At 39.2% G+C, this 10,101-nt stretch overlaps 1 protein-coding gene across 1 annotated transcript in view; it reads right to left on the bottom strand.

The window, feature by feature from the left end:
- Positions 1 to 7,822, bottom strand: part of COL12A1 (collagen, type XII, alpha 1) — a 60,166-nt gene extending 52,344 nt beyond the window's left edge. Inside the window, exons 1-8 of the mRNA XM_010181289.1 lie at positions 7,633 to 7,822; positions 6,790 to 6,911; positions 3,970 to 4,119; positions 3,761 to 3,880; positions 2,831 to 2,995; positions 2,517 to 2,663; positions 1,728 to 1,867; positions 424 to 553 (exon numbers count right to left, since the gene is read on the bottom strand). Coding sequence (XP_010179591.1) covers positions 424 to 553; positions 1,728 to 1,867; positions 2,517 to 2,663; positions 2,831 to 2,995; positions 3,761 to 3,880; positions 3,970 to 4,119; positions 6,790 to 6,911; positions 7,633 to 7,778 — 1,120 coding nt within the window. The 5' untranslated portion in view covers positions 7,779 to 7,822. The remainder of the gene's footprint in view (positions 1 to 423; positions 554 to 1,727; positions 1,868 to 2,516; positions 2,664 to 2,830; positions 2,996 to 3,760; positions 3,881 to 3,969; positions 4,120 to 6,789; positions 6,912 to 7,632) is intronic.
- Between the last annotated feature and the right edge of the window lie 2,279 nt (positions 7,823 to 10,101).

Genomic DNA, 10,101 nt, shown 5'->3' with positions numbered 1-10,101 from the left:
CTGAACCGACTTTTTGTTCTTCTGAGAAAATTAGAATGAATTTCTATAGTACTCTGGCTGCTAGTAGCAGTAATTAATTATCTAGCATAGAAATGAAGGAGTACATGTTTGAATATGATCAGATTTCAGGAATTTATAAGCTTTGTCTTGTAATTCATATCTGTTGCTCTAGTCTTGTACAGCCATGCTTTATGAACCTGGAAAGAAGCTGAGACAAGCAATTTTTTACCACAGTACAGCTTCACTTTGCTGAATTTTTTCAGCCAAGATGTGAACGAGTGTAACACAACACAATTTGGTCATTCAAATTAGAAAAATGGTTTCCTCTAAGAAGAAAGCCCATAGTGCTAAAATTCCACTGGACAGTTCCCTATATACCAAACTGGCTGTTAACATCATATTGAGGTTCCATTTCTGACTTACAAGTTGTTTCTCTGCCAATTAGAGGTTCACTGCTTTCATCTTCTACCACAGAAAACACATTAACAACATATTCTGTTTCAGGTTGCAGATCTTTCAGAACTGTCGTCGTTTCCATCCTGCTTACATAGAACTACAGAAAAGAGAAGCAAAGTTAACCACTGTACAGCAAAAGTATTTGTAATCTTATCTCTAAGGAAAAAATACTTCCTTGTGAAACTCTTCAGAAGTCAGTGCTGTGGAACTAAAAATAAGCATGGTCTTGCTGTGTATTTGTCTGTGGTCTCTGTGTATTTTGTCTGAGATACATCACTACTTTTGCAAAGTAAGCCGTAGGGAATCCTCAGATACTTGTTTTCAATAGAGCTGGATATATCTAGCAGTGCTCACTGTGCATCCAGCTTTCACATATGGTTTGTACTTTTATATTACTCAGCAATATAAAGAAAGTGTCAGAGATACACGTTACCACTTCAGAAAAAAGTTCTAAACACCCAGAATAATCTAGATGCTTACAGCACATGGCACCAGCAACACCTCGCGGAAAGGAAATGCCAGAAACCAGTCCAGCTGTAAGGTCAACATGCATTGGAATGGCTGCTCCAACCCTAGTCAAAGGCCAAATCCTAAAGTCATAATTTATTAAGATTAAATTCTCCATGAGTCAAATCTGAGTTAAAGAGTCAAAAAGCCACATTCAGAGATGGGAAGTTCAGAGTTAGTACACAGAGATGCCTAATTCCATTCTCCAAAATATTACTCTGATTGAAAAGAGTGATGAGCAATTCAGATTGCCCAGAGCAAGGGTAGTGAATGAGTTTGACTCTGTATATTAAACAGTTTAGAGGATGCGCTTTGGCACAGATTCAAAGTACCATCATACGATGTTAATCTAAGCGCTAACTCATAACCTGTATCACCCACTTTTTTTCTGTTAACAACAAAATGTACTAAAAAGACAGTGAGCCTACCCATAAGTACACTCAGAAAATTTGTACTAAAGAATTATTTAAACCAGTATATGACAATGGAGTATGAACAGAAAGGAATTACTAGAAATACCAGTCAACTGTTTCTTAAGAAATACATTTTACTCTAGGATTCATGATTTTAAAACAACCAAGGTTATCATTATGCTCCTACTTTTTGTAAGTTTGTATTTACCAAAGCATGATATTCTTGACCTTGGGAGCCTTTTTTCATTTACTGTTACACCAGACACAGCACACACTTCACCATGACATTACTGTGATGTGGACGTCCAAGGTTATTATGGACAATGTCAGAGATGAATATACATTACTAACCTGTTGAGGGCTACCTCCAGAGGTAGGGTAATATTCAACTCTGTATCTATCAACACTCTCAGGAGGTGGAGTCCATCTCAGTCTGAAAGAACGAGGTGTCACTTCTGAAATAACTAAGTTAGAGGGAGGTGGTAGATCACCTACAAGTGGAAGCAAATTAAAAAAATATTAATTTATCTTATATCATCAGGTATAAAAAAATGAGACAAAAAAAATTCTTAGGGAAAAAACCCCACTTTAGGTACCTGCTTATGTTTCTGTTTCTTCAGGAATTCTTAAAACAACTGTATGAAAAGGTAGCTCACCATCACTCCCTTAAGACCAACCAAGGTCCCTATCATTCCTACTCCCCCTTCAACATCCGTAACTTCATTGAAGAACCAAGAGCTAACATTACTGATTTTGCGTGCTTGGCTTTGCTTTTTGGCTGTCAGAGTTTACTACTTGAAAAGAGTAGCCTGCTGAAATTTTCCTTACTGGATAAGTATCATCAAAGAACCTGCCACAGTGAACAAAAAGGTGACACACTGAGCAACATAATTCCTGACTCTGGAAGAAAAGTAGGCATGTCCAGCCATGTCATGCTGTGCTAGGTATAACACAGTCTTTGTTGAAAAGAAAGGAAGAACCCCTGCAGGGTAGTCCAGGTGGTCTGCCCAACTTCCTCACATCAGCAGCTGAAAAAACAGCCCGGGGCTACGCAGTGTTCCAAATAAGTAATAAAAAAAGAATTAGCAGTGCAAGCACGTAAATGGAAAAAGGATGAATTAGACTGAAAATGTGATGTACCTGGTCCTTTCACACTGTTACACAGATTTGTGGTTACATCCTCAACAATGCTAGCCAGGAAGGAGAAATCCGCAACATTGTAAGCATGGATGTCATCTGGATCTGTTGCAATTTGCTTCAACTCATTTTCATCCGCATTTTTAATACCTTGCAGGGAAGACATGAAAACAAAACTTGTTAGAAATGATGGCCATGAAACATAATGTCATGAATTTATGTCCCTAAACCCGTTCTTATGCGTGTGACCACTTCTCTGCATTTAGCAGATGGGCAGGAGAGGGTTGGCTCAGGCCACTTCTTCATACAATACCTACCAATTGCATAAAGTTCCACTCCGTCATCCCTGAGTCTTCTTGAAGGGGTGACTACGTCATCTTGCGATTTGCCATCAGTGATGAGAACACCGATTTTGCGAGCTCTGGGCCTTAAGCCTGCATCTTGTTTGAAGTTGTTTTTTAAGATGAAATCCAAGGCCATTCCTAGCAAGATACAAAGAAGGTAACAATCATTCTAAACTATTTCCATATAGTAGTCATGGTAAAGGAGAGTATTTGATCCTAGTGATTTCACTCTTGACAATGTCATTCCACAATTTACTTCCTTCACTGCACTTGGAATCAAGTCGCAGCCCATCATCTAGTCCATGGTTGGACTTGATGATCTTAAAGGTCTTTTCCAACCAAAACCATTCTATGATTCTCCATAGCATCCCAAGTATTTACCTAACCAGATGCATATGCTGAAGATTCCTTAGAGCTACTCATATCCAAAAGAGAGTTCTATCAAGTTTGAGGAAGATTATATTGGCTGGATTGGGTAGGTTTTTGTCTTGAAACATTTCATGCCAGCAAGCAACCCATCATCTAGACTGATACTATTTCGGCCCTTTCAAACTCTCTAATCTCCTACCTTTTATGCATCACTGTCCTATCTGATCTCCTCTAGCCTGCCTCCTGGGTCCTCTCTTTGTCATCATCCCAATCCTGACATGGAACTGCCTTTTCTTCTTCTCATATGCTCAAGAGCAGCCCAAGCTCCTCATCACCAAAGCTCTCCTTCAACACTTTTCTCCAGATTTCAGCTGAGATTCTATGTCTATAGACTATGCTTGTTCTTTTCCAAACATACTGAATTGAAGTGTAAGGCCCTTTCACCATGGACAAATTTGAGTTCACTGAACAATACTGGGGTCAGCTACTAGATTTTTATTGGAGCTTAAGGAAAATCCTGGAAGTGTGACATACCTGTTAGAGTATTGCCTCCTTTGTAGGGTAAGTTGGCTACAGCCTCTAACAAAGCCTGTTTGGTTTGGTAAGCATTGAGATTCCATTCTGTCCTGGGATCTCCACTATACTGTGCAAGACCTGGGGGAAAAAAAAGTCATAATTACACAGTCATTATGTGGCTGTGTAGCAGTTATGCCTTACTTTTCTTCCAACGTATGAGGACTTACCAATCTGTACCTTGTCAGGACCAATATCAAAAACCTCAACAATACGGGAAATGAAGCTCCTGACAGTTTTAAAATTTGGCCGCCCGATACTCCATGAGCCGTCCACCAGCAGCACAATATCAGCTTCTGCTCTGGTTCTACATTCTAAACCTGCCGTGTCAACCAGAAAAATACAGCCTTAGCATGGTAGCTTTCAACCAGAAAAATACAGCCTTAGCATGGTAGCTTTCTTTCCCCATCCTTTCATATGACATATGTCATCAGTTAGCTTCTAAAATAGCTCTAGTTTTATTCACTGGCACTCTGTCAAGTATGACCTCTGTGTGAACGTTACTCACACTAGTCACTGGTTCCATGGCAAAAACTGTATAAATTTCTTCATGTATGTTTCCTTTTATAAATAAAGCCTTCACAAATGCCAAGGCCAGTGTTCTCCTCTATTGTCATGACATTATCTGCTTTGGTCTTTAAGGATGGTTGATAACTTGATTTCAGAAGTTTTGTAAAAGACTACTAAGCTAACCAGTGACTTGGCAATGAGCATTATCAGATTATCCAAATTTACAGTATTTTAGTCTGTCATGGTTGGCTAAACTACTGCTTAATTTTCAACTATATAATCATGGAATTAACAGCATATATAACAACCACTTCAAATAAATAGAATTTCTGAATTTCCAGGGGAAAAAGACATAGTAATACAGGTGGCATAGAAGTTTGCACTCCAGGAAAGAAAGAACACACTTTAAAGAAGAGACACAAACATAAACACAGGTCAAGAGGTAGAGAGGGGACAAGAACAAACATTTATATAAAGCTGCAATGTTCTGAAAGGTAGGAAGTTATTTCAGATATCTCCATTTTACAAATTACAGAATAAAATATGCATCATAATGTTTTGATCACAAGGAAAATCACAAAATATTTATACAAAACAGACAGACACAATTATTTTATGCGCAGCCATTTGCAAAAAAGAAAAAGAAAAGGAAAAAAAAGCTTGCTCTCTCTCATTTCCTGTAGACTGTGTTACCAGCTGCAAATTTTCTGGCTTCCTGCCATCAGAGCTTCTGGTCTTTATATGGAAGAATTCCCATTGAGAAAAATCAGCCACACTCATCACAGTTGAAAGATATTGTGATTTCATATATGTTCCACATAATTGTTCCAACACTGTAGACTCATGATTATAACTATTCCATGTACCTGGGGGTTAAAAGCATGATCCTCTTCTGCATAGAAAATATAGATCTAGTCTTTAGTCAGGACAATAAAATCAGCTGGGAGTAGGGTTTAAGTCAAACCATGTTAATTCAAAAAATTACATGCAAAAATTTAATATGGAAGTCAAAGTTAGCTTCATGTACAACATAAAAGTTAAACTATTTTGACTACTAATTTTTTCTTCCAAGTACCATAGTTCCCCACATGGAAAATTCTAGCAAAGGCACCAGAATTAGGGTGACTTTTTTTCCCCCCTACTAATAAATAATGTACTATTACATTTACAGCCTCAGATATAAAATTCACTTTTCACATTAACCATGACTCAAATCCATGCATTAGTAAAACCAATTAGCTTAAAGAATATAACATTGAAGACAGATATGACAGCTGCTGTAATAAAAAATAACAAACCACTCTTTGTGCAATTATTTTTCTGCCAGACTTATTACAGTTCTACTCTAATGTCACTGATGGCCTGTTATGTATTTTTCTCAGTTTCACCCTCTTATATTAGACAGAGTGGGACAGTAATTAATTCAGAAGCTTCTAAAAATGATGTCAATAAAGTTACACGAGGTGAATATTTTTTACACAGCCCATTGAGGAAACAAGGCATCAAAGAGGTTAAGCAAAAAGAATAGTCAGCTGTCAGAAGCTTCTTTCTTTTTAATTTAACTCTGAAAGGCTTTTTCAGTTAGGTTATTTCTCATCACCAAATTCTCTCTGATAGCTATGCAAGAAGAAGAAAAGTCCTTACTTCTACCTGTATACTTGGCTGTTCAGCAGCAAAGACCTGCTGCTATATGCTTTCCATGAAGAAGGACTGAGCCCTGAAACTCTCTTCATCCAATATTAATTGAGAGTTTGCTGGGCACAAGGCACAACTATTAGTATGCAGAGGCCCATTAACCACACCAAGGAAGCTGCTTTCATAATAGTCATAGAAACCTTGACCGGAAGGTTTAGCTACATGGGGAGAAACTCCCAAACAGATACTGGAGAGCACTCACCAACTGCATTTCTGAAGCAAATCTCCTCCTTCTATAGTAAAAAGACTGACTAAATAACGGCTATATGGCATACTAACTTAAATAATACAGAATAACACTGGGACATTCCCAACTATCAGACCTTTGTTCATTATACCATCTTAGTCTTAAAAGGCAAAGTCACCATATAAGGACAAAGAAAGGGCCAAAGATCTGCTTAAAATTCCTTGTTCTACTCCTGTGCACACCCCTGTAGATGAGCCATGATCTCTGATCAAGAATTTGACCTTCTGTGATTTAACACAGATGTGGACGGCTTGAAAATGCAATGCAGATGGCTTTGAGTAATCAGCATAACATGGCCTGCCTGAGTTATCATCTTTGTAAGATCATCTAAAGGGTGCAGAGGACTAGAATCATGAACTGGAGCATACTTAGCGGTCATTGCAGACCAGAGGTTATGTCATCAGGGTAGGGAGTATACTGAATCCTGTGAATAAATATTTATGTGCATTAGAAAAATGATAAGGAAATACTGGCAAACTTCTAGTCTTTTTTTATCCACAAGCCAAGGCTGTCTTTTCTTCAATTCAGTCATGTTTACCTCTAGATAAAAATGGCTCCGAAGTAGTATCTGAAAGGGTGGTCATCTCTTGTCCAACCAGGGGGTTGCTCTCTCCTCCTTCAAACATTCCAAAAACATTTACCTTATAGGTAGTTCCTGCCCTGCAATAGTTAAACAAATATTCTGTAACTAAAGACACTTGGCTAGATAAATGCTTACACTTCACCTACAAAATCCTCACAGGAAAAAAATCCCCCATGGAAAAGGTGCTACAACATGAATCCCACAGACTAGCTCTTCTGCAAGACAGCAAAGTTTTGACAATTTAAAAGCTGATTCTGGATTCTATACATAAATTCATAGCCTTCCTCATTCAAGTAATTTAAGACTAATAAAGACTAATATCTCAATTAATCAATTATCCTAATTTTAATATATTTAGTACATTTGCATAACAGATTTTGACGTGGTCTGAAGTCTACTTTATAAATCCAGGCCTCTGAGAAAGTAAGTCAAGAACTAAACTAGGCTTTTTTTAACATGAGGTAAGGAACTCCTGGGAAGAAACTTTAGAAATCCCAACTTTCTCCAGTGTCCCATTAGCTTCCTCATATGTGAAATGCAGAACACAGACCCTGCCCACATCTTTGCCTCCTTCAGGTCCCGTGAGAACACCACAAGTGATGTGAATAGTCTCAGAAAGAGCCCTGCCAGGTGCCTTTCAGAGACTGCACAACAAGATCCTCGTAGCTTATTGACAAAATTGCTTCCTCACTCACAGTTGATTTTGCCAGGCATTTCAAACCCAGATCATGATTAAATAAAACTCAAAGGTATTAAAAAAAAACCCCACAACCAAAAAACATTAATTATTATCCATACCTAAGTTCCTCCAATACCACTGTGCTGTCGTATGGCCCCACTATTAACTCTCCAAGGCTCCCGTCATCTTCAGTAGGGTGGAAAGTTACTTTGTACCCCTTCACTCGCCCTGGGGCTGGCTCCCAGGTTACTCGGAAGCTCGACATAGTTGAATCAGAAGTTCTCAGATTTCGAGGTGGCTTGAAAGGAGAGGCTGCAAGAATGGGAAAAAAAAAGGATTTAAATCAGTTCTGGTTATGGAAAAAAAATCTACAATTATGCTTTTATGTAAAAATCCATATCAAATCCAGTATTAGTGGCAGCCCTAAACTCTTTGTACCTTTGCTTTGACATAAAGACAAGTATCAAGAGATGAAAGATGTGATTCACTTCACCCAATTTTAGCTGTCTAACCAATATATATGTGGGATAAGTTTGTCATCAAGGCTCCCTCTACAGTCAACGGACTGAAGGATAGATACCAATTCATCTCACCTATCTTAAACATCCATCTCATCTTACAACAAATGTTGACACTAGGTAGACTAACAACTATCAGTCTTTCTACTAATTACAGAGAAAGACTGGATGACCAGCTTAGATGAGCCCTCTCTTGTCTAAATGGCAACAAGCAGATGAGCCATATAGACCAAAAGACAGAAATAGAAGCAGCTTCCTCTCAAACTGACACTAGAAAAATCAGAATTTACTGCAGGCAAAAGTCACACCCAGCCGATACTTAGTCATCAATATCCTGGGGAATAGATAGCTGGAGAAGAACTGTTCACTAGGGCATGTAGCAATAGGATGAGGGGTAACAGTTTTAAACTAGAAAAGGGGAGATTTAGGTTGGATATTAGGAAGAAGTTCTTCCCCATGAGGGTGGTAGATCACTGACACAGGTTGCCCAGAGAGGTGGTGGAGGCCCCATCCCTGGAGATATATTCAAGGTCAGGCTTGATGGGGCTGTGAGCAACCTGATCTGGTACCAATGTCCCTGCTCACTGCAGGGGTTGGACTGGATGAGCTTTAAAGGTCCCTTCCAGCCCGATACCTTCTGTGATTCTGTGATCCCTTCTCAGGCTGCTCCCTCAGAGCTCTGGGTCCCACAGGTCAGAGCATGGAGAGGGTGGAAGCAGGGACCCTTTTGTAAAAAAGCTCATGCCAAAGTCCTCTCTCTTTATGTGCTCAGGGCCTGGCAGCTCAAGGACCTTCACCAACCACAGGTGTGGCAGTGTGTCAAAGCATAATTCTTCAGAGAAGTGTCAGCCAAACAGCTTGAGGTTTTTAGGTCAAGAGTAACCTCCTTTGAAGAATAATGTCTACCCAGTGCAGGTCAGTACTCACAGGCAGGCAGACAGAGTGGTTAACAAGCCTGCTGCTCCCTTCTGCATCACAACTGCTTCTGTGTAAATCTGAAGTGCAGAAAATACTGCAGCAGCGTAACCTCAAATTTGCAAATATGGAAATTAAACAGAAAGTCACCACTATAGCTTTGGAATGAAAAGGTGGAGGGGAAAAAAAAAAGAGTTTTTCTATCCCTGTGTCTATGCAATTGTCTAGCTATAGCTGAAAGATCATAAATGTCCTCAGATTGTTAATTCTGCTCAGAAACAGTAAATACACTCTCACACACAAGGGAAAACACAGCCTCTCTGCCTCATCTCCCATGACACTCCTTGAATTACTATGACAGCTTCAACTAACAAGAGGATTCAGGCTCCACTTGCTTCCAAAGGGTGATTACCACCACAATTAATTACACTGAAAGCACAGAGGCACATCTGTATCAAGATGAACAGGTCAAAAATCAAAAGCACCTGGATAATCTAAGATTCCTCTCAGTGTAATCTTCAAGACTGAAAACCTAGGTGTTGGTCAAGAGCTGATCAAGTTTTCATAGCTCCTCTACATTAATGACATTTTAATTTAAAAAGAAACTGAGTAACTGAGGTGCCAATATCTCCACTGTTAGGAGACCTGTTTCTTACTCCCTGTCATCATTCAATGTGATGTATTTTTTAGAGAACAGAGAATGGCACGAAGTATTTCCAGTGTACCTCGATGAATGGCACTAGGCCCACACGGGTAGCAATATCCTGAAAAAAGCTCTCTTTTGGTAATGGTTTTCTATCTACGGAAGCAAAAAAATGACTCTGTCAATTTGGACAGCAAAAGAACTTTCCTCACAAAACAAAACCTGCATCAGACACATACTAAAGGCCAAGGAGAAAATCAGTTTGGCTTTTACTGCAAAAATCCCCTCACCAGGACTCAATAAATGTTTTAGAGTTTCAGCTTCTGAGAGAGAAGACAGCTTGTCCAAAAGAGCATGGTTTGTGAGATCAGGCTTCCACTGATGACTCTTCAAGATAATCTACTCCCCCTTTCTATTACCTTGGGTTTTCCAAAGAAAATATGATCACCAAAGAAGACTCTCAGCAAGTCTCTGTCATCTCAGCAGATGACACCAAGCTGGGGGGAAGTGTT

The sequence above is a fragment of the Mesitornis unicolor genome, unplaced genomic scaffold, assembly GCF_000695765.1.
Source record: "Mesitornis unicolor isolate BGI_N332 unplaced genomic scaffold, ASM69576v1 scaffold5273, whole genome shotgun sequence".
Classification (NCBI taxonomy): domain Eukaryota; kingdom Metazoa; phylum Chordata; class Aves; order Mesitornithiformes; family Mesitornithidae; genus Mesitornis; species Mesitornis unicolor.
The sequence above is the reverse complement of the archived record's forward strand: the minus strand, read 5'-3'. Positions and strand labels throughout refer to the sequence as shown.